The following is a 23,419-nucleotide window of genomic DNA, read 5'->3' on the forward strand; positions in this document are numbered from 1 at the left end:
GGCGGAAGCGGCTGGGCCTCAGCGGGGGGCTCCGCCAGCCCCGCTGCCCTCCCCCGCTCCCGTCCTTGCTTCCCTCCTTCCCCGAGCCGCAGCCGGGGATGCGGGGCCCGGCCCGGTGCTGCCGTGGCCCGCGGGCGGCTGAGCGCCATGGTGCCCTGCGGGGCGCTGCTGTGGCGGCGGCTGCTGCGGAAGCGTTGGGTGCTCGGCGTCGTCCTGGGGCTCTCCCTCGTTTATTTCCTCAGCAGCACCTTCAAGCAGGTCAGTGCTTCTCTCCCCAGCCGTGTCCTGCTTGGGGGGTGCGGGACGGAGCCCCCCGCAGCGGTGCCATAAGTACGGGGGGGATTGCTGAAGAGGGGGGCTTTGAAAAGCTCGGGGGTTAACCAAGCGTTTAGCCAGGTGCTGAGGTTAAAAGCAACGGGGTTTTGGAACCTGACCTGGAAGAAAATCTTGCAGGGACTTGGTCTGCTGCTCTCTGGTTTGTAAGCTGTAATTCCCGTAGCAAATATTCCGCAAAGAAATGTGTGCGTCTACAACTATTTAATACGCTACGTGCCCCTTTACAGTGGCTGAGTCCAGATATAAAGGCTGAGCCTGTGGTGAACTTGCATCCCCTTGTTTTACTGGGTTATGTTGTTTATATGCTGCGTGTAGCAAAAAGAAAGCTATTGCAAGTAGTATGTTGTGTGCTCCATTGATGTTTGAGTTTCCTGCGCTGCAGAATTTAAAACTGCTGGGTATTTTTAAGGAGCTTGTGTGTTTGGTTGCATTGCTGCCTTTCCCTGCAGGAAGAAAGGATGGTGAGAGATCGGAACCTCCTCCAAGTGCAAGAGCATGAGCAGCCGATCCTGTGGAAGGACCAGTTCAGCTCAGGGAACAGCAGCCATCTGAGCAACCAGTGCCGGAATTCTGTTCAGGGGAAGCTCCTCATCACAGATGAACTGGGTATGCACCAAGAACTGGTCCTGCATACTGTGGTGCTGCATGCTCTGTTGTCCCTCTGCTGATGGGGCTTCCGAGCAACAACTGCTCCTTGTTACTGCTTTGTTACTGTAGAACCTCAGCTGTTGGCATTGCCATGGTCAGATTGTGTTTTGCTGTGGCTGCAGGCACTGCTGATCTGGTTCTGTGCACAGCAGGCTTGGGTCCAGCTGGGCTCAGCTGAGGCACAGTACCTCCTGAGCGTGACTGTACTGTTTGCAGGACCATCTCAGGTTTAGCAAAACCCATCTGCCTTTATACTGCACCTAAACATTGGGTCCCGCTGAACTCAGCGTGGTTGCTTGCAGAGCTGTTTGTATTTCCCTGCAGTGTGTTCCTACTGGAAGGTGTGTTAGGGAGACCTGACTGGTCTTGCACACAGGCAGGTCAGGATTGGTATAATTAGTGCTCAGTCACAGCTAACAAGCTCATCTGACCCTTGTAAACCCAAGGATATCTCTGCTGCAGTTTCTCAAATTAACTACCTGTTTTCAGCGTGTGGAACCTTTCCTGCCATGGACAAGTGCTTCTCGTTGCTCAAGCACTGGGCTGTTCTCAACCAGAAATGAAAGGCTGTAAAGAAATCATCACATCTTTTGTGACTTACATAAATACTAAAATTGAGCACTGCCTGAGTTAACGCTCACTGATGATTCACCAAGGTCTCTAAAATCAGTGATATCTTTCACAATCAAACTCTGTGGTAGTAGTACAGCTTCTGTAAGGAAATGCTCTGGTTATACTATTAAAGATTCCTATAAACAGTGAGTATTACAGCTCCTCTGTGTGGATAAATCGGTTTCTTCATCATAGTCAACAGTAAAGAGAGTTATCCAGGTAACAGACTAGTTAAAAGAATGCGTCAAAGTTTTTCTTCCAGTACAATCACCATGCTTGTCCTTTCCCCTTCCAGTCATAACAATAAACTATACTAAAAAGAAATAAGAACTAGAATATTAGGCATTTAAAGAATGTTGCTGTATATGCTATGCTAATGTAGGTACATAACAGCTGTGCAGGTAATACCAGGCAGTTGTAAAACTCAGCTCTGTGTCCATGTGCCATGTCGAAGAATTGCTACTTAGGACTTCAGTCAAATTAAGGAGGATCACAAACTTAATGATAAAACTGTCAGTAATGTGTCTCTTCCTACAGCATGTCTATGGAACGTATAAAGGAGTAAGTCTTCACAGTTCTTACTGTTGTTTTTGTTTTTCAGGCTACATCTGTGAGAGGAAGGACTTGCTGGTCAATGGCTGTTGTAACGTCAACGTGCCCAGCACAAAGCTGTACAGCTGTGACAGCTGCCTTCCCAACGGCTGCTGCAGTGTGTATGAGTACTGTGTTTCCTGTTGCCTGCAGCCCAACAAGGTGCACAGACTTTCTTTGGCCTTTCAGGTGTTCTCAGTTGGATGGGTTCCTTTGTGGCTAAAAGCACTTGTTTGTCAGGAGCTTTTCCCTTAGAGGGGACAATTCCTTTTCTTGGAAGGATGAGAAAAGCTTGCAAGGAGTATGTGGCGAGCTATAAATGAAAGCTTAAAAAAAAAATAATAATAATCCATCCTTCCTACTTCTGAGAGGAGAATGTATTGAGTGCTTTGTAGAGTATTTCAGCTTCAGTGGAATTGCATTTGCTGAAGGGAAGTGATTGTAGAAAAGCTGTTCCAGACAGTATCAGTTTTGTGGTTAGCACTTTGTGTATTCTGTTAGCCAAGCACAGTGTAAGGCTCCTCTAGATTCTCTTACTACTAGAGTTTTGTGATGTTAACCTTTCATTGCTCCTTAAAACATCTAAGGGGAGTTACTTGCTATTCCTCTGAAATCTGAGCTGTGTAGATTAAGGTGGGTTTTGATTACTCTTTGTGAAATAAAGTCTTTTTTTTTGCTGCTATTTTAGCAACATCTTCTGGAGCGTTTCTTGAACCGGGCAGCTATTGCTTTCCAAAACCTCTTCATGGCAGTTGAAGATCGTTTTGAGTTGTGCCTGGCGAAATGTAGGACTTCATCACAGGTAAGCCACTAGCACATGTCTAGGGCTCATAAAAGGAAAAGTGCCCTTGGTTCTAAGAATAGTTGCTCTGTTTTGTTTGCCTGCATATGGGTACTTTCTCAGACTCTGACGTTATAGCTGAGAGCTCATCTGAGGGCAACTTTCTGATTTGTAAGGTCAAATTGTAACAACAGTAAGTGAAGAGCAAAGCATAGGTTTACATCAGGATGAGTTGGTTAGCATCTCTTTAGAAAAGAGGTGATAAACTGAGAAGACCAGCTGAGTTTAATGACTGGGAAGATCTCATAAGGATGAGACCAGTGTGACTTGTTCCCCGTAGCTTCAGAGATGCTATTTACCTTATGCTGTGCTTCTAGATTTACCATCTGCATAGTCACTCAAAAAGTATGTTGCAGTACTTTCTTGTTTTTGAGAAGAGGTGAACTTCTCTTAGCCGTTAAAGATGCAGTGATTTTTATCAGAAGTTTTGGTCTAAATGAGCATTGGGCCTCTTAAAGAAGAATTCCAGAAGAATTTGAGAGCTTTTTTGCATGCACATAAGCACTCTGGGTTTTGACCCTCGACAAAGGGTTGTATTATTTCAATACACATGTATTGGTAAGGTTTCTCCTCCTCTTCCCAACAGAGCGTGCAGCATGAAAACACCTATAGAGATCCAATTGCAAAATACTGCTATGGCGAATATCCCCCAGAGCTGCTGCCTGTTTGAAAGCTGCACGATCTAAACAACAAGGGGAAGGAACTGAAGACTGGAATCCAAAAGGAAGACAACAGCTGTTGCTTTACAAGAGCCTCAGTGTAAATGGTTTATGATGTTTCTGGCAGCAAACCCAGGAGGTGTACAGTGTAAGCAAGGGACTTAAGTTCTGTGGACTTGAATTTTGCTTTTTTTCAGTTGATGTTATGCACCTGCTTTAGAGCACTGGAAGGGCATTCTTTGAGTAATTCTTACAACAGCTAGTGTTTTAGGACGCATGGAGTGGATCTATAAAACATAAGAAAAATCTAATGTAGCTTTGCAGCTGTACCTGTAGGTTGAGTTGTCTCTGCAGTCCAGAGACTTTCCAGAATTACGGTAATAATGAGAGGATTCTTGCTTTTAGAGGGTAAAAAAGCATGCCTATTGTGCTTCTTTCTCTGGAGTACTTTTCTGATATGCATGGTGTATGCTACATAGGCAAATATGAATTATTTATTCAATTTATACGGATTACTAGCTGAAAGTATTGATGCTTTGCATAGCTAGTTGTTGATGCCTTTCAGTCCCTGTTTCTTTCTATCAGGTAGAAAGGGTATTTTACATCCTGACTAAAATCGGTTGGTGTTTTTCCTCCTTAGTCAAAAGGATTTTTATTGGGATTCATTGCTTATAGAGCTTATGTTCCTCTTAGTGAATTTAAAGCATTCAGAACTCCAATGGAGTTGTTACTCTGTCAAAGTCCCATAGCACAGGAGAAGAGCAGGGATCTGCCCAGGATGGGACGTTTGTCTGTAAGTGCTTTCCTTAGTACTCTGCAAAGGTTTCCTCGAAGAGGAGTCTTAGCCTTGTGAACAGCTCTCTGCTAGTCCACTTTCTCGCAGGAAGCACTGAAAATTTAGTTGCTTGAACTTGTTCAGGCCTTGGTAGCTCAATTATACTTCACTCCTGGTTGTGCAGGAGGCAAAAGGGTGGAGTTGTTCTAGGATCCCAGTTTAATGATCTCCTTGTACACGAAATAATTATGCTAGAATGTCAGAACGTGGTGCAAGCCCTCTGAGGACAACTGTGTTGCATGAGTTCAGTCAAACCATCAGGGTATTTTGATTTGCTGTTTGACATACTTGCTGCTCTGAAATTTCAGCGTGATCAGAATGGCAGTAGAGCAGGATTGGTTCTCCCAATTTCCTATAGCTCTAGAATCTGTTTGTTTCCCTTGTAAGTAATGCTGCTTGCTCAATACAGGTAGAAAACCTTTAAGATGTTGACTAAACTTGTGCTGTCCCCACATGTTCCTATGTGAAGCCCAACTGCTAGACAAAACTGGGCTGCTCTTTTCGATGCAGAGAGTCATTTCCCTTGTTTTTGCCCTAGCCGTCTCTGTCCAGCTAGGGCACTTCTGATTTTGACTTTGTGTATGCTTGTTTAAACTGATACTTCCTGTTCCCTGACTGAAATAAAACAATCTACAGAGGCTTTATTAAGAAAAAACAAGCACAGTGGCAAGATATCCATACAATGCTATTGCAGGATATTCTCATGTGCATCTAGTTAAAATTAGATGTGATATAAAGAAGTGTTATCAGCCATCTGATAAAATACACTTGCATTGTTTTCATTGTTCTTTCCCAAAAGTCATCAAGTGAGATAACGATTCCCATCAGCAGATTCTCTTGAAAATCCTGTTTCTGCAAAAGCTTTAGTGTTAGCAGTTTATCCAGCTGGAAATCTGTCTCCCCTTTGCTGCCATCCTATGGCAACTTGCTGCAGCAGGCATGGTGCAGTGTGAAGGCACAGTGTGAAAAACTGTCTTGAGAAGGTAGCAGAGGTTACTTACTACTCTTTTCAGTGTTAAACGGATTCTTTACCCCTGTTCCAGCATTCTATAACTGGCTTTCTCAGGAAAGACCATCAGGTTGGTCTGATGTATCTTTCCTACTGAGAAGTATGCCAGCACTTCATGTTTCACCAAGATCAAGATACGGATGGCTTGTTCTTTCATTCTTTTCCAAATTGTTATCAATTCTTTAGCTGGTGATACCACTGCTTGAAGCAGTAATTGTGAGAAATCATAGAAACCAACCTGATTCAGGGAATGTTAGTAGGAATTCCTGGCCCCTTTCTCTTTCAGAGAAACAGGATGTGATCAGAAATGCATTGTGACCATTGTCCATTCACTGGGACAAACTGCATTTTCCCTCCCTGGTTGTCAAGCTGCTCAAATTGTCTGTGCTATATGTTAAATCATTAAAAATGTATGTGTTCCAAATAGTGTCTGTACTCATTTCTTTTCTCAAGCTACAATGCACCTGTACTAAAATGGAGACTTGAAGAATGCAGTGGAGTAGAGAGGGACACTGAACTTGAATAAGTAAATAAAGGCAATGAGGTAAAGGCAAATGGCAAACTTCTCACTCCAATTTCAGAAAAGAGCATGCTTCTCTCCATGGTGCACAGAAAAACCTGGGCTTTCACAAAACTGGACCAAGCAGGGAATGGAACTCAAAGGATTGCTTCATGCCTTGAAGATATGGTGAAAAATGTCAAATCTGTACTTCCTAGTAATACTTTTGTGGTTTTAAGTGATGTCCATCCCTCTTGCAAAAACAAAAACAAAAAAACCCCTGGTGATTCTGTGGTTGTCAGTGACTGGCATCTCCTTTCTGTTTGTCAGCTAAGAGATCCAGGTCGTTCACTTATCTTTGGCAGCAGATTTAATGAGAGCGTTTGATGGAGTGACTAGCTCTACTTATCTGCACTGGGGTCAATGCTGGGGATAATTGAATGGGTTGTGTACTCCATTTCTGTAGTTTACAAGAATAATAATGCTAGTGAAAAATGGTAGCAGCTCACATCTGATAAGGAGCTGGTATAGCATTTGGCTGTACCAATTTGGAAACAGTAAGCTATGGCAAAGGGGCACAGCAGTCTCTGCTTTGGCTATTTTAGCTGAACTTGAATGTGAGCCATTGGCCTTGAAAAAACCTGCTGTACTGCTCCATGAAGGTGGTATATGGAGAGCTGGATTAAAAATTCCTATTGTGGTGAACTGCAGTTTTGAAAAGGTGAAAGAAAACTTCTGACTTGAGGCCAACACTAAACAGTTGAATTGGGATCATGGTTTCTATATCCTCAATCTCAGTCACTGTAGTTGCAATTCATCACTTTATCTCCTGCAAGTGTTCGGGCTCTAATCACTTGGAAGAGTTTCTTACAAACTATGTGAGGATTAATGAATTGTCAGTCTCCTGAACATAAAGCACTAAGCACAGCAAATCCTGAACAAGAGTCTTAGTTCTGATGCGCTTTCAAAAAGCAAATGTTTTTCTGACTGCCCTTGTCATTTAGCTGGACAAGTTTGAGCTTTAGGATTTGTTTTGTCTTGTGCTTGTCGCTTAAACTGCAAGCACGTTAGTTCCTTTAACCTAGCACCATTATGTGATATTTGTTCTTCAGTTATTCTAGTCAAGGAGAGGTGGGGGAGGAGATGAAAAGGAATTCTCGAACTCAGCAAGTTCCACGGAAATGGAGTTCAGCAAATTATTGGTGCTTTAATAAGATTCCTATGTATTTCTTTACAACCCAAGGCAAACAACTGCCCATAGAAGAGGGGAAAAGTGCCAGCTTTAAAACCTGCAGGGAGCAATGGGAAAGTACTTAGTTCTTAATTTTTGATCCACATCTGATTAAAAAGGCAGTTCCATGTAATATTTTCAGTCAAAGAAGTCTGACTTGTAGCAACATGCATGTTGTCTACATGATCTACATTTCTGAGGCAGTCAGGTGACAATAGACTGTTTTCTTAGAAATCATTGCCCTTGGTAGTTTAAAAATACAGATCTTAGTTGAGAATTCTCAGGGTGCCTTCAAATTGAAGCACGTTTATTGCTGTGATCTGCTGTTTTACCATCAGTAAAACAACACAAGTTTACAGAGTAGAGAATATAATGAAATTAATTCTGTCTGAAAAGGTTGTATTGTAGAAACTCTTCTAGTGTGTATTTCAGTTAAAATGATCACAAATTAGAGTTGCAAAAGGGTTTGGAGGCAGGTGTTAGTTCACCTGTGGTTTTGCATGAGTGAGATTACAATTAAGCAGTTTCTGTTAGTAGTGGTTGAATTCAGGACTAGCACCTGATTTCCTGCCAGTTTAATTAATACTCCAATAAAATCCAGCTCCAATTTATCCAGTATGTTTTCTGTCTTGCTGCATGCACCTACAGAGTAAGACTAGTGGGAATCAAGGTGAATGCAAATCAGGTGCCAAGTGGCTGCATTCTATTCCTGTTCCTCACAAGATCTGCTCAGATCTTAAATTTCTTGGAGCAAGAAGACTGCTCTTGTAGATGCTACTACTTCTGGCGATGGCTTTGCATGAAACATTTAATGTAACTATTGAGTAGTACTGTCTTCCATATACATATGAATTATCACTGTTGGGAGAAGTGGGTTACAGTGGGGTAAAAGTCCCATGTCTAGCCTGTGTAGCATCCTAAGCTGTTGATGCTGTCATATGCATAAAAGCTCATCCATTATCTGCGTGACAGTGGTTATGCTGCATCCACACCTTCACAGTGAAAAATGCAAATGATTTGCAAATTACAGTTATAGAGCTGCTTAGTAATAACTTTCAAAGTTGTGCTGAGAAAGTAAACGTGTTCATACATGGTACTAATCTATCTAAATCCCTAATGCCTGAAAGAGGCACATTAAATTAAAAAAAAAAAAAAAAAAGCAATTCTCTGTGGTAGTTATGAGTAAGCAAAGGTAACACACCTCTTGATTTCTTTATTTCTGGTTTATGCTTAAGTGCTTCTGTCAGCCTCCCAGCTCGCCTCAACCAGTGTAACGGCGAGGACCAGCCAGCAGAGGTTACCACAGCATTTGGATAAAAGCTGGCGTCAGGCTGGCAGATGGCCCTTTAGAGCTGCATTTCACTCGGTATGAGGCAGGAAAGCTTAGAACAAAAGTCACTACAGTGCTCCAGGAAAACGCGTGGTGTGACCTGCCTGGAACCACTCCTGCACCTCGGGTCGTGGGCAGCCAAACACACAAAATGGACTCACCTGGGATGGCTGCCTGCGTTTCTGCCCCGTTGGCCTGGTGTGTTTTTGCTGTGTGCTGTGCAGGAAAACACCTATGGTAATAGGGGCAACCTGACTGATTTCCACTGTGCTAAATAATAATAATAAAAAAACATCTGACCGTCAGAGCAGGGGCAGCTGGAGGCAGGCGCCGTGGTCCTGTCACGGAGGCACCACACAGCCCTGCCCCGCCCCGCCCGCTTCCCGCCTTTTTCCCCTCACTCGCGGGCAGCACGAGGCGAGCCGGGCCCCGCCATGGAGGCTGACGGGCAGGGCGAGGTGAACCGGGCCCCCGGTGGAGGTTGTGAGGGAGGACGGGGTCTCTGACCAGCTTTCTGTTACTCAAGGAGCTCTGTAACCAGCTCCAGAGCACCGAGTGTCCTCTCCCCCTCTGTGCGATGGTGCGGCCGGCTGGCTCCTCCATGGCAGCTCTTGACTGGAAAAAAACAAGGTAAGGCAGCGTGCCCTTTCAGCGGTGTCTCGGCAGCTTGAGGTCTCACAGAGACACACACCAGCAGCGCTCTAACCTTTGTCAACACTGAGGTGCTGTTTTATTTCAAAAATATTTTGTGTACGCTCACTTGGAGGCTTCCCCAGAGTGACTGACTACAGCTGAACTAGTCTGCTGTGGTGTTTCGGTTAAAACAAGTTTATAAGCCCGTATTTTGAGGTGGAATTAAGTGCTGACCTCACTGGTCTCCTATTGAATCCCTGGTACACTGGGAGCAGGCCGCATGCTGCAGGGTGAGGCAGGCAGCTCGGCCCCTCACAGCTCTGTTTTCCTCCTCCCTTTTCCCATCCGCTCACCACAGAGAGCTCTGTTTCTGCTTTTTAACCTCCCACCACCCTAAACCTGCTTCAATTTTTCTTCAGTCAGCTCACTGGCTGCTCTGGTTTCTCATGATTTTTTTTTTTTTTTCCTCAAGGCCTTTGTATCTTTTCTCCTGTCCCCTGTGTTGCCTTGGGTCTGTCTCAGCTGCAGTTATTGAAGGTTGCAATAGAATAACAGAAATCCTCACTCCTAGAGGAAATGTTGCTTTTCTAAGTCAGAAAAGGTATTGTAATACTCCCCCTTACTTTTGAGGCAAAAGGGTATCTATTATTTTGCTCCATTTTCAATTTCTCTTCACCCAGCTTTAATCTGGTGCTAGCTGTAGCTTTCAACTCTCTTGGTCTGCCTTTGCTTTGAATATTTATGCAAAATTTCAAAGTATCGCAGTTGCAATACACATTAAAAAGCATACCGACACCTAACCTGAGTTTTGTGTGAGAAAACTGGTACTCTCCCTGGCACCCATGCTGTCAGCTGGTCTAGGAAGCAGAGCCTGAACTTTGCTGCGTTTGTCCCTAGGAACTCGTCAAACCCATCTCTAGAATATGGGGTTTTGCTTTAGTAAGCATATGGTTACTTTTTTTAGCATCACTCTATTTGAAAGTTACTGAAAACTGGTAGAAAGCTTCACTGAAGAAATCATTTGGCCTAATTATGATATCCTAGGTTGCTGCCAACAGCATGTGAGGCTTGTTTACAGGATAAATATGGCTTATGAAAAAGGAAAGTGTACATGCTATCTGGTCTCAATCTTTCATCACGAAAGGCTTATATTTAGCATTTGTTGTAATGCCAAAATGTCACCAGCATTGGTAATACATTTGTTTTAGTAGTTACTTAATTTTTTTCTGTTATCTCAAAGTGAACCCTGATGAATTGAACTCATGGACCTTCGTCTCATTGCATGAAAGTCCAGCCCTATGCTGAAATGTAATTCCATAAAAATTTATAAACAATGATCTCCTCCTTTGCTTAGTGACACTTCTAAAGACTAGTTCTCAGTACTCAACATGCTTTTTTTCCTGTCTTACTAGTCTGTAAATTGAAGCTGGGCTCTGTCTGGATTACACACATTTCTACTGATGAAAGATTTGCAGTTGGAAGTGAGATGATTTAGTGATGATATGCGATCACAAACAGAAGCGTTAAATGCTGCAAGTTCTAACCCCAAGTGTTCAGCAGTTGCAAGTGTGGTCTGCTTCTCACACCGTAATCAATTTAAAAATAAGGGAGAAATTGTATTTGTTTATCGTCTGAAGATGGAGTACTGAAGTTGCAGAGTTCTAAGTTCTTCTCTACAGCTGTAGAGGTCTCATTTTCCCTTCTTATGTAAAAAAAAATAGGTTTCTGTGGCCACCTCACTTCAGCAGCTACTATTGGAAAAGAAGCAACAAATGAAAACCATGGAAAAAAAAAGTGAGAGTTAGCACCAATGACAGCCCTATTATTTCTGCATTATGAGTGAAATAGAAATCAAACCTATAAGGACTTTTTTCTGTACAGCAAATGGAAATTCCTTTAGTGTTTTTTGTTTGTTTATTTTGTGAAATAGAAATCAAACCTATAAGGCCTTATTTTTTTTCTGTACATCAAATGGAAAATCCTTTAGTGGTGGTTTTCTTTGTTTTTTGGTCATATACAGGTTATATTCAGCTACAAAAAATCAGCTTCATCACCCTTCTCTGCACCCGCTCAAGCACCTCAATGTCCTTCTACTGTTAAGGAGCTATAATTTTTATAAAGTCAAATTTTCTGATCCTGAGTCCTACAACTCAGAGAATGATGGTGGCAGGTGGAATTCCTTTGACATTTAATACGTGCTGTAAGTTGGGTAAAGTCCGAGGGCTTTGGACCTCATCAGGATTCTCCTTGACTTCCTGCCAGCTGGCACACAGGTAGGTTCCATATGAAGAGACAATATATTCTGTCCTCAAAACAGGGCTTGCAGTGAAAATGCTGCAAGGAACCAGGCTATTTAAACAAATTAAGCTATCTATTTGTGAGCATCAGTGAAACATTTTGTGATGTTACAATATATGCACTTGTCGCAGTCCTGCCACATCAAGGTTAGAGTGGGAAGGTGACTAGCTGGCAGTCACTTAATCAAACAGAAATCTTGATTTTTCAGGTAACCCAGGCAGGGTGAGGCTTGCACGCTCCATTGCTTTTAACAACCAGATAATGAATATGCTTTCCAGAATTCGTGTTTCTCATAGTGGAAGTAGCAGCTGCATGTGATCTGTGTCGCTGTCAAAGGAAAGTGAGGTGTAGTTAATTCAGGTCTACACAACAAAGATGTATTGATCAGGGCTCTCCTTGCAGTGGTTGGATATCTGCAATAGCAGTGGCTAGGACAGTGCAACAAGCTGGGATGGCAAAACCAAATATGCATTGTCTTAATACTGAAGGTGAGAGGGCTTATCACCTAGCTTCAGTGCTGAGCATCGGCAGCTATTGAGTGGTTCTGTGCCAGCCTTCAGAGGGTCTGTAAGATAACTAAAATCAAGTGAAAATGACACGGGTTTTACATGTCATTATAAGTATGCTTCATTTGTAGCTATAGGGTTAATCTCATGGATTCTGTACAAACAGCTTGCAGTGGATCAGTTCCATGTGATTGTAAAAAAGAAAAAAACAACTGTTTATGGCATCTGGATGAAGTTAACTGAGCTGCTTACAGAGGTACTGAATGTTGCAAGAATTATATGGGGTGGATGTATACATTATGTTTCCTCTGCTCCTTCTGTACTAGTAGTACTTGGATGGGGATGTTTATGTGCTACATATTTAGTAGTTTTTGTATTGCAGTGCGTTTTTTTTAATGCAAAGCTAAAAATCCTTGTACGCTGGTTTTGTAATAAAAACTGTAATTACTGTTTTTATTTCTGCAGGGGTACCTAAATTGCTGTCCATCTTCCCGCTTTTTCTTCTTGCCCGTTTCCCTTAATAGCTGTAGGTACTTTTCTTTTGTTCATATGTTGTGCAGAAGAAAAATGGACACCAACAGGTTTGCTAATTACTATAAAATTCTTCCCAGCCTTGTTCTGTTCAGATCATACTATTAGCTAAAGTAATGGAGTGCAATGGCATGACGACTCTCACGCTTTTCATTATATGAAGTTTTCCTGGTGCAATATATTACTGGGATTGTCTTCAAGGGCTGTCACCAATAGCTTTTGATTTTCCACACCTGCTGTTTTCGTTTTATCTCAGCGTTCCTTTTTAGCTGCTACAGTAATCTTCCTTATCTTTCCTAAATGACTTTTAAGGGCACAGTACTGTTACCCCTTTGCTTCTTCAGTTCTTGCTAGGAACTAGCAAAGCTGAGTGAGCATTGGTGTGCTGAATACCTCGAAGGACAGTCCTTTGACCGGTGTCAGTCCTCTCATTCACATCAGTGGGCTCGTTCCTGTTAATTTTCTAGATGCAAAGGCAAGGTCTTTACCCTCACTGCATCATTTTGCTCCTGATTCCTGTTTTTCCATCCTCGATGCAACCTATCCGGACTGTCAATGTCATCTTCTTCAGCCGTATTTACTGCAGCATACTTTGTGTCTCATCACTGTGATTATATTAGCTCCAGTGATTGTGCTTTCACCTCATTACTGAAATAAAGTTAACGTTAATGAGAGTCATGCAGCTAAACCTTTGCTCACCTCTCTGGAAATTTATTCTAATGATGAAAAGGAGATGCATGTAGATCTGTTGAAAAGCGAGCTGGCTTTTTTTCCCCACCCCCATCTAGCTGCCTACCAAGTCTGGTGTTAAATAAAGTATTTTGTTACTAAGTGCAGATGATGCAAAAGAATCCAAATGCATTATAGAAGATTAGTGACAAATGATATTGGTTAAGCACTGATCTATGTACTGGTCTGCTGCAGAATTCTTTTATGACCCAAATTTCTGTGTTGCTGCCTTGTCTGTGAAGGCTTTCTCATATTAGCCTCCCACAATGAATTAGCTATCAGGTACTTGGAGATTCTAGGGGGTATGCTAGGAAAGCTGAAGATATTATCTTGTGTAACAGTAATTGCACCTATAAATGAGATGTAGCATTGAGGGAGAGATAGAAATTGTTTACAACAAACACAACAAGGCTTTGAGCTAAAAGGAGAAATATATCTAGATAAGCAAAAGTTAATGAGATGAGACAAATGTGCATGATGCATGTGTTAAGCAAAGAGGCTCATGAGATCTTTTTCTGATCGGAATTTAGATTTACAAGAGCAGTCACTTTACTACTGCTCGCTGCTAGGAAAGCCACTCAGTAGAGGTGGGTCTTTTTGTTTGTTTTGCTCATTTTTTGTGAAACATTAGAGAACAAGAATTCTCTTTTCATTAAATCCTCATACAAGCAGCTACCATGACATGGTTCCAGTCCTGTCTGCTGCAGTAGCAGAGGTTAACAAGAAAGATGGTAATATCGACTAAAAAGAACACATCCTCTGAATCAAACTTATTGTTTCATTTTTTCCTTATATGTCTCCTCCTCATGTATTAAACTTGAACTGAGTCTGATGTAGTTTAAGATGTCCAAAGTGGTTCTTGCAGAAAATTTGCATGTATATTACAGAGTTTTTATCAAAAAGGCAACATGTTGTTTGCCCAAGACAATGTTGTGAACAGACAAACCTCTTTTGTTTTCAAAAGGATAAAGATATGTCTTGCTAAATAAATACCCGGGACTGTACAGTGAGTAGCATATTTTAGACCCCAAAATGTTCACAAATGCTTGCTTCAGGCTTTTAAAGAAAAAATAATCCAAGAATCACCAAAGCCTGGTGACTGAGAAGAGGGAATGAAATACAGTACTGTAGTGATAATCATGTTTTGACCTATTTCAGATTCCAGGGTGTAGAAGTATTTTCTCTCTCGTACAGGTTTGTGATTTTTACCAGAGTTCACAAGGCAGTGTATGTAGCCTTGTTGCCGAAAGAGAAGCTTTCTAATAGGAAGGTTGTTTAAGTTAGCCTTTTCAAATGTCAGAATCCTAAACAAAATAGATAAAGTTGGATAAAGGTAACCCTTTACAAAGGTTGTGAAATAACATTATCGCCCTTTGGCAGAGGGAGAAATTGAAACACGGTGTTTAGGAGACATTGTTCTTGACAGGTGATGGAGCATGTGCGGGTTTGAGCATAGCATCTAAACCTGGCCCCTGGAATGCTGTCCTGCTCTGCTTTCTGGAGATTTCTATCTTCTCTTTCTGAGCTTGTAACTGTAGACATGAGTCAGTGCTATCTCCAGGCACAACACCGCAAGCTATTTTGGAGTATATCAGGTTGAAATGTGCCTTATGAAATAATTTGTATCATATTTAATTGGAGAGATTTTTATAAGACCCTATCCTAAACCAGCTTTTGGTAGAGACACAAACGAAATAGTTTCTTTGTAAGAAAGGTGGATTAAATCATTTTCGGCTTATTTCACGGTCATTCCTACTGCTCCAGCAAGCGCTGTTTTGAAAATAGTCTCTATCAGCTGCAGGTATTCACTTCAGTTTGCTTTCTTTTCCTTTATATGCACATCCCCCTCTTCTCCCACCTGCTTCCCAGCTTGCCTTTTCCTCATCTCGGTGCCCAGGAAATGCCAGTGTCTGGTTGAATGAGCTCTGCTATAAATCAAAGTGTCATCACTTAGCTGGTAGAAGTGATTTAATTAATGCGTCATGCCATCCCCGGAGCCTCTCCCCACCTGACTGCTAATCAACCTTCATCAGCAGGAGAAAAACGTAGCCCTTCTTAGAACTGTGCAGGAGAGACCGAAGGAAGACAGTTAATTGCAGCTGCAGAGATCAGTCTTGTCACTTGTCTCTAATCTGCAGGCTGTTTCTTGAAATACTGCTGTCCAGGTCTCTTACAAGCCATGTTTAACTTAATTCATAGAGAAATTATCTTGTATAATATCAGCAATCACTTTCCATCAAAAATGTATTTGGCAGATGAGACATTCAACAGCATCCTATTGTGCACTTATGTATTGAAGTAACTTTTACATCCTGTTTTAATTGGAATGAGCAGTTTATACATAAATACTTCCCAGTACCATGGATGCACTTCATAGGTCGTGCTGTGCAGTTACTTCTGCAGGTCACTGAACCAAAAATGCTCATGCCAGTATGAAATTACAGGGCAGGTATCATTAGATACTGGTATCCTTTGTCAGCTGCTGAATAAATAGCTGGTGATACAGGTACATATGTTTCATGCTGATCATTTCTGTGCAAGCCAGAGCACCATTTCAGTTTGGTGTCCCCACTTGGTGTGGGTTCTGTAGTAATGGGAGAATCAGCCTCCATCTATGGGATAACATGAACAGAAGGAGAGTTTACGGCATGTTGTATATGAGATTATTCATATTTATGTAGGCAATCAAGATAATAATGGAAAACAGAACTTGTGGGAAGCAGTGTTTTTATGGTATGTATAACACCGAGTCAGGTATGCTGCTTTCTGGGTTTGGACACTCACAACTACCCAATGACCACGAGAAAGATGCACCACTAGGTTGCATCCAGGTTTGCCCCAGCTATAATGTTGTCTGCTATAGAACAGTCTTAAGACAAGTTCCTGTCTCTCCTGAAATAACCAATTGTACCGAAGCATGTGAGCCTGCACCACCTTCTACAAGGTTCAGTAAGATGAACAGCCGTGCACCCGGAGTTGTTTTACGGTTTGCAGGTCAGTGGGATGACAGCAGTGCTGTGTGATAGTATCAGCCTTAATACTGTGGGTACTAGGGGGTAGCTCTCTGCTTTTGGAGCCTAAGACAATGTCTCAGTGTGGCTTTTGGGTGGGCCTCAGAGTGGGAGAGGAGCTTGGCCCCGCTAACCTAGTGTAGGTTAAAAGCTGCCCCAAGATGTAGGATGTATGAGCTGGGTTTGGCTGTGCCATGATGGGATACTTCCAAATATTCCTGAACAGTTTAGGATGAAGCCACCTGGCCTGTGTACAAGGCAGGGTCTAATCCTTCCTGAGAGGGCCTGCCCCACAGCCAGCTGACCGTACAGCCTTGTTGTGCTCCTCACCCTGTCTCATGGCGAGCGATGTGGGTGAGTCAGCTGCAAGCTCTGTGCGGTGATGCTAACTCAGTTCCAGCTCTGCATTGTCTCATGGTGTGCGAGGCAGGCACCCAGAGCCACAGCCGCAAGGTTGGGTGCTCTGCGATCTGACCAGAGTAATTGCCATTATGGTTAAGCAGCTGTTTCCTTTGTAAGTCCATAATTTTGAGGGTTCATTACGTGGACATAAAAATCCTCTCCAGGCAGAGATTTGGCAGGCAAAGCCTAGCCAGGGAGCTGTTTAATCATTTGTTAGTTTGTTTGGTTTTGCATCTGTTGGGCAATTTTTTTTGGTGTTTTGTATACTAGGCAGCAAAAGATAAAACTGCAGTCATTTTCAGTTGCTTACCATTACGGTCTGTATCGATATTTATTTTATTGGTGGTCAGTTATGATTTCTTTGAAGAAATAGATGTATATTACTATATTAAAAGTACTTAGTATGTAAACAAATGCAGTATTCAAATTAGCAGCTTTTTCTGACACTTCACTGATCTCCTTGCTGAATACATGTGCTTTATTTTAGTTAATTCCCACAAACTGCTGCTGTGTGATTGCTTATTGCTGGTTCTGTTGTTTTGTACTAGGGCACTCTGATGATTCAGTAGACAAAGACAGTGTTCACTGCATAGCTTTGCTGCTATTTTTATTCTTTCCCCAGATTTCTTGACAGAATTGAAAATCTGGAGCCAAGCCGCATAAATTCTGCCTCTTCTTGGTGATTTAAATTGAGAACTTTTAAGGTGGTGAAATTACTGTAATGTTATCCCAATACAACCGGTAGCAATTCATGGTTATTGAGGAATTTTTATTTTATTTACGAGAAGCTGTTGAATATGACACTGGTAAATTTGATCTCTGAAGGGAAATGTCCTCAGGCTTCCTAAAATTCTACAGCATCCCTTATTTCTCCTGTTCAAACCACACCTGAGCTAATTTAAAAGCAAGATGCACTGATACCCATAGCAACTGATGCCAAATAAAACTGTCTTCCTTTGTAGGATTTTGCTTCGGGCACCAGCCTGAATGGCTGGCCTTGTTGTAAGGATTGTGCTGCAGGTGAGCCAACGGAGCCGTGGTGTAGCAGACGGTTGGATACAAGTGGATCTTGTTGCTGGCAAGATGCTGCGCTTATAAATGCTACACCTGTGTGTTGTGGTTTCTTTCCCTGTAAAAAGCCTTGACAGTATCTGATGACTTTTAAATTTTATTTGTCATCTGTCCAGTTCTCATCCTGCATTGAAAAGTATTTTAATGGCTTCTGTAATGAACTTCTTTACAGAGGGGAAAGGAGCTGTGGGTGTTTTCATCTCACGCTTTCAGGTTGTTGTAGCACTCCAGCACTGCTCTCTGTGCAGGTCATGGCACCTGGAGGCAGGAGCTGTGTGAACCGTGCTGCCCTCTGAAGTAGGAATGGCAACTTCTACAAGCCTGGGCTAGCTCCCGAGGAAAAGTGCTTCCCGTGCAACTGTTCAGTTCTAAGAAGAGGTAAAAGGATTAGTTCTTGTATATTGTTACTCTCACTGCCTTTAGGCTGGGACAGTGTGACCAGAAGATGTGGTGTGAAGGAGCGAATGGAGCTGTGGGTGTGCGTGCCTCAACCTCCTGCATGCTGTCAGACCTCTTCAGCTGCATCTGCTGCTCCTCTGCTAACACCTCGTGAAAATTGGCTGCTGCACAGGAGAGCAAAGTTTGGCTTTTTAGAGCAGGCATACCAAAATTCTGTTATTGCTACCATGACAAATACAGTGTTAACCAGGAAGTTCATAAGTACTTACTAATTTAATTGTTTAATATAAAAATGTCTCATTAACACCTATCATTTTTTCCCCTACAAAATTGCTTTTTGATGAAATTAAAAAGCTAAGAAAAAATAAAAATATTCTTAAATCAAAACTTATTTAGGTTCTGGAAAAAAGGTAGCCAAATGTTTTAATTTTGATTTGATTAGAAGACTAAACCATTAGAAGATTTTTTTTTCTTCCTAATTTTTTTCCATGATACAAAATTTTTAAAATTACCACAGATAATAACAAAAAAAAAAAAGTCTTTTTTTCAATGAAGAATTTTCAGTTAAATGGATAATATGTACTTGAGAGAGGATTGGATTGAGGGCCTGGTAAGAAAGCTGCCCTTTCTGTGGGGAATGGATGAGAAGGACTGTCATTTCTGAAGGTATCAGAAAAGCTGTTTTTTTTTTTTTTTTTTTTTTTACTCTTGTGTCTGCCTCTCATTCTCATTTCTGTGTGTGTATTAAGTGGCTCTAGCTGAGCTTTGCGTTGAGATGTGTCATTGTGATAAATCACTTTTACTTGAGATTATATTTTTCCTCCAAATGAAGCTGCCAGCAAGACACATTTTAGCAGTTGCAAGTGGCTGCAATGTTCTCCACCGCCTGCCCTCCCCGTTCAATAACTGGAGCACTTTGCTTGTAGTGGACCGTGTTTTCTAATGGGAGGGAAAAAATAACAGGATGACAATTAACAACTGTCAGCACTGGTCAAGGATCTTTTTTTTTTCCTTTCCCTACCTTGTATACATTCAACGTATTTACTTGTATATACTCAAGTCCTAGGCTCCTTATAGTATTTTCCAGTGAAAGTCTCCAAGATCCCTATGAACCATACAGAAGTTCGGAGAGTTGCTCCAGATCAGATGATAGACCCGTGGCAGGGCTGTGAAGGAGAATCATCAGTTGTTTCCTCCAGCCTTGTGAATGCACATCATCAAGTTCAGGCACCTGATGTGTTTTCTGTACGCTTACTAACCTCCATTTACAAATAGTTTTTCTCTTTTGTAATCACTTCAGAACTGAAAAGCTGTTAAAGTACCTCATCTGTCTGATGGTCAGGGAACCTTTTCTTAATATCCACTCTAAATCTGTTCCTGATTGTTTACCACTTCGTTGTTATGCTGATATTGTCACTGATCTTACCCCCTAAAAGATTCCAGTGTGAATATAGGGGACACCATACCATATCTGTAGTAAGAAAGGAGTAAAAGAACATCACTACAGTAAAAAGCAAAACAAAACAACGTTCTTTATCTTTGTTATTTTCTAAGTGCTAGCAACTGGCAAATGTTCACCGTAACATTTTTTTCTGTTTTGCTTTGAGAAGTCTTATCAGGGACATCAAAAGCTTTACTAGATTTGTTTTGATTTTGGCAAATTGTTAATGGATTGTGACACTTCTGAGAAAATCAATTTGATGAACTTAAGAGGTGTCAGCTTAAATGCAGTCCAAGTAATGAATAATAAATTTTAGACTCTGATATCTTTTTGGTGTGTCTGATAGTCACTTGGTGGGTTAGAGTTTTGTCCTCCAAGAAACAGCTGGTCAAATCCCAGCTGGAACCCTCAGGCTAATTAACGAAATGGAACTAGTTCTTCATAGATATGTAAAATAAAATGTCTCCTTCCAAAGGTGGCTGGCTCATCAGGGATAAGGTTAAGTCACTTGGTGAAATGAATGCTGTTACTGCTCAGGCTGCATGAGCAATATGGACAAACAGAACACGAGTTTTCCAGACACCCCAACTGGTTCCTCCCTCTCAGGACTTCTCTGCCTGTTGTCCTGCTTTGGCTTCTTTACTCGAGGATTTCTGAGCCCATTCCCATTTTTGTTTTCACTCAGATTTATCCTTTCAGATGAATTCCACATTTTGCCCTTGAAATGCATTAATGGAAAGTCATCGAGAGTGAAAAATCTTTGATTTTGTATTGCTGTGTGAAAGTCAGAAAGCCTCAGAATTCATTTAGTACTTCATGGTGCTGGTGGGTGCTCAAAGCCATCTTGATTTACGATTTTCTGTGTTGTTTCTTCTTTTTTCTTTAAAGAGGTCTGAGAAAACATGAGCATTACAATAGGTCCCATTGAAACCTCTTTTCTGCGTATGACCTGGATATGCACCAGGCATGCACTTCTATTTTTCTGGCTGAACGTCTCATCTTTCAAAAGTGAATTCCTTTAGAAAAGGAGGGTAGAACAGGCTGTATTTTCAAAGTTCATTTCCAGATGTTAATACCCAAATCTCTAATTATCAGACCCCTGGTACAGTCAGCCTCCTATGAAAGTCAGTCATCTCCTAGAAAAATACGGTATTTTGTCAGTGCCTTGGATAACTACTAAGGCAAGCATAGCAAAGGTGATGGATAGGCGCTGTTATAGTCCCACGATGATGAAGAGTGTGGCTTGGTCATGAAGGAGACTCCTGTTCCTCTGCGGTTACTTGATGAACACTTTTAATTATCAGCATTGTCATTTGCATAATGGAATTGTACAGCTGGCCACGTGCAGAGAATGGAGTTACCACATGCTCTGTCAGTACTCATGCATGGGGAAAATAGGTGGAAGGATGCTGGCTTTGAGCAGGGGAAAGTAAACAACTGCACGTTGCAGAGGTAGGGACAGGAGGAAGGGGTTAACCGTGCTCAGCTATGAAGCTCCTTGGCAGCTCCAGCATTACTCAGAAAGGCAGCAATTTGCTGGCCTGTGTTAAGAACCACTTTCTGTTGGTTGCAGGAAGGTACTTCAGGTAAACTGTCTTTTTTTTTTTCTTTTTTTTTTTCACCCTCCTCTTCTCCCCCTCCTCCCCCTTTTTTCCTCTTCTCTTTTTGAAGTTATGGTTCAAAGCTTTAAGCATGGGGAATAGCTTTTTGACAGAGATCCAAGCATCTTAATGTAATGGTCAGCTGCACTTTGATATCCTGTGGTTTTGGCTTTGGCTTCTGCTTGCCTGTAGCATAGATGAGCAGACACTGCATTTCATATTCTCATGTACCAGCATACGCTGAAATAAGAGCAGACTGTGAGAAAAGATGGATGACTGCTTTACCTTGAAGGCTATAAACACAGCTGCGTGGATCAGCAGATGGCAGACTACTGCTAGCAATGGGCCACAAACAATATGAAATGTTCCTCTTCTCTGTACCGTTCCAGATGGGAGGCCTCTAAAGGGAAAATAGAATAGGTTTGTGTTGCAATGGTCTGTCCACTTTCTGCCTTCCATACACTTTGTTTGTCCTTCCCTTCTGGGGAACGCTTTTCCCTGGTGACACATGATTTAAGATGAGCACAGACAGCCAAGTTTATTGTATATGCTCTTTTATGACTCTGACATTGTAACAGATATCACCCTCTTTAAACCATCACCAGTCTTAAATGTAGAATGAGACTTAATAAATACTGTAATTTCTAACACAAGATAGAATTACAAATGAAGCTTTTGGACTGCAGAGCCATGGTCAGGGAATGACATTGAGAAAGAAGGAATGCATCAAAATTAATCTGCTCCATCTGGGGCAGTTGGAGGTTAGCTGCTAGTGCAATGAAAGCAAACAAGAACGCATCTTTCAAAGTGGCATGGTATTTGAGTAAGTTCTAATATTGTCCTCTTGCTGAGGACAATATTAGTTAATTCTACATCAGCAAAAACTGTACCTTAGATGCAGATTTGTATGAGTGAGTGGGTGTGTTGGTACATGGGAGAGCATTGGCAGCTTAGGATGATGGACTGTAAGAGAATCAAATTGATTTTGGGGTTATAGAAATTGACCGTTTACTTGTGACTTCATGGCATCAGGTATCAAGAGTTTCCTTGTGGGAATCTCTTTCTCAGTGATGTGAAGAAAGAGAAGTGAAGTGTTGTCTGTCAGCATGTCTTATTTGGCTAACCGCTGCCATCAGCAGACCCGGCTTGCTCCATGAAATACCTTGGTAATATCCTGCTAGTGGTGTGCTAGTAGTTGAACTACTTGTCTGATTGTCTTCAGTTTCCAGCTGAGGGCTCACAGAAATGAATCATGAACTCTGAAGAAAGATTTGGGAGGTCAGTCATCTTAACAACAAATCCCTTTCCCAAAGGGCTGCTGTTATTTTCCAGATAAAACTTTTTTTTTTTTTTTAGGTCTCTTAGAGCACTCTATAGAAGAATTTTCCTCTCTTGTACAAGAAAAATTATGAATTAGTTTTGGTTTACATTATTCTCTGCTTCCCAAGTGCTTAGCAAATGAAACAGGCAGCAGAGGATGAATATTCTCATCAATCATCTTATGTTTGTGTATGCTAGGCAAGACCTAAAAATCCGTTTGGAGTGGAAGGGGAAAACCCAGGAGGATTTCCTTTACGTTACCTCAGAAGTAAAGGCTTCCAGTTAAAGCCCAAGACCTAATAAAATGACTTTGTCAACTGGCTGCATAGCGGCATAAAACCAGGAGAGGCTGCCAACATGGATGGTTGTGTCTTTCAGCACCGACTGGGTCTGTTCTTCTGACTTCACAGCAGACATTCAGTTCAGGGCTCTGAAAAATTTTGGAGGGAAAGCTTGGCAGCCACCAAGAGTTATTGGGAGTTTTAACATCACATAAGCTGCTGCAAACACCTTACTTCTAACCACAGCCAGTGAAGATTTTCTGATGTAAGAATGGTAGAGTAGACCACTCACATAAATTATTTTCCACAGAAAATTTCCTGCTAATCCTCCCTTGTTAGATAAAACAAACAAAAATAGGCTTTCTTTTTTTAGAATGGTTTCCAAGTTTGACCAACAGTATTTTCTTGAGAACACATTTTTTGGATGGCTTCTTGGAGTCAGAATCTCAACAGATACCGAGGAGGACTATATCATATGAATTTACACCTCGTCTGGAATCTTCACTGTTTTGACACAAAGATAACACCTACATGATAGCGTCTGGAAAAGGAGGTTAAATGTGTGATTTCTGCACAAAATGCAGTGTTAAGGAAACTAGTTGTTG

At 41.8% G+C, this 23,419-nt stretch overlaps 1 protein-coding gene across 1 annotated transcript; it reads left to right on the forward strand.

The window, feature by feature from the left end:
- Window positions 1-5: 5 nt before the first annotated feature.
- Window positions 6-5,955, forward strand: C17H12orf49 (chromosome 17 C12orf49 homolog). Its single transcript, XM_032199279.1, has 5 exons — window positions 6-258; window positions 786-942; window positions 2,198-2,349; window positions 2,876-2,989; window positions 3,615-5,955. The coding sequence occupies exons 1-5, from the start codon at window positions 148-150 to the stop codon at window positions 3,696-3,698; spliced, it is 618 nt and encodes a 205-aa protein (XP_032055170.1). The 5' UTR covers window positions 6-147; the 3' UTR covers window positions 3,699-5,955.
- Window positions 5,956-23,419: the final 17,464 nt, after the last annotated feature.

Source organism: Aythya fuligula, chromosome 17 (genome assembly GCF_009819795.1).
Source record: "Aythya fuligula isolate bAytFul2 chromosome 17, bAytFul2.pri, whole genome shotgun sequence".
Lineage (NCBI taxonomy): Eukaryota > Metazoa > Chordata > Aves > Anseriformes > Anatidae > Aythya > Aythya fuligula.

Excerpts from the sequence above, each read along its gene's own strand:
- C17H12orf49 (XM_032199279.1), top strand. The coding sequence starts at position 148 with ATGGTGCCCTGCGGGGCGCTGCTGTGGCGGCGGCTGCTGCGGAAGCGT. Across the intron at positions 2,350-2,875 it reads GTTGCCTGCAGCCCAACAAG|CAACATCTTCTGGAGCGTTT; the intron begins GTGCACAGACTT and ends CTGCTATTTTAG. Across the intron at positions 2,990-3,614 it reads AATGTAGGACTTCATCACAG|AGCGTGCAGCATGAAAACAC; the intron begins GTAAGCCACTAG and ends TCTTCCCAACAG.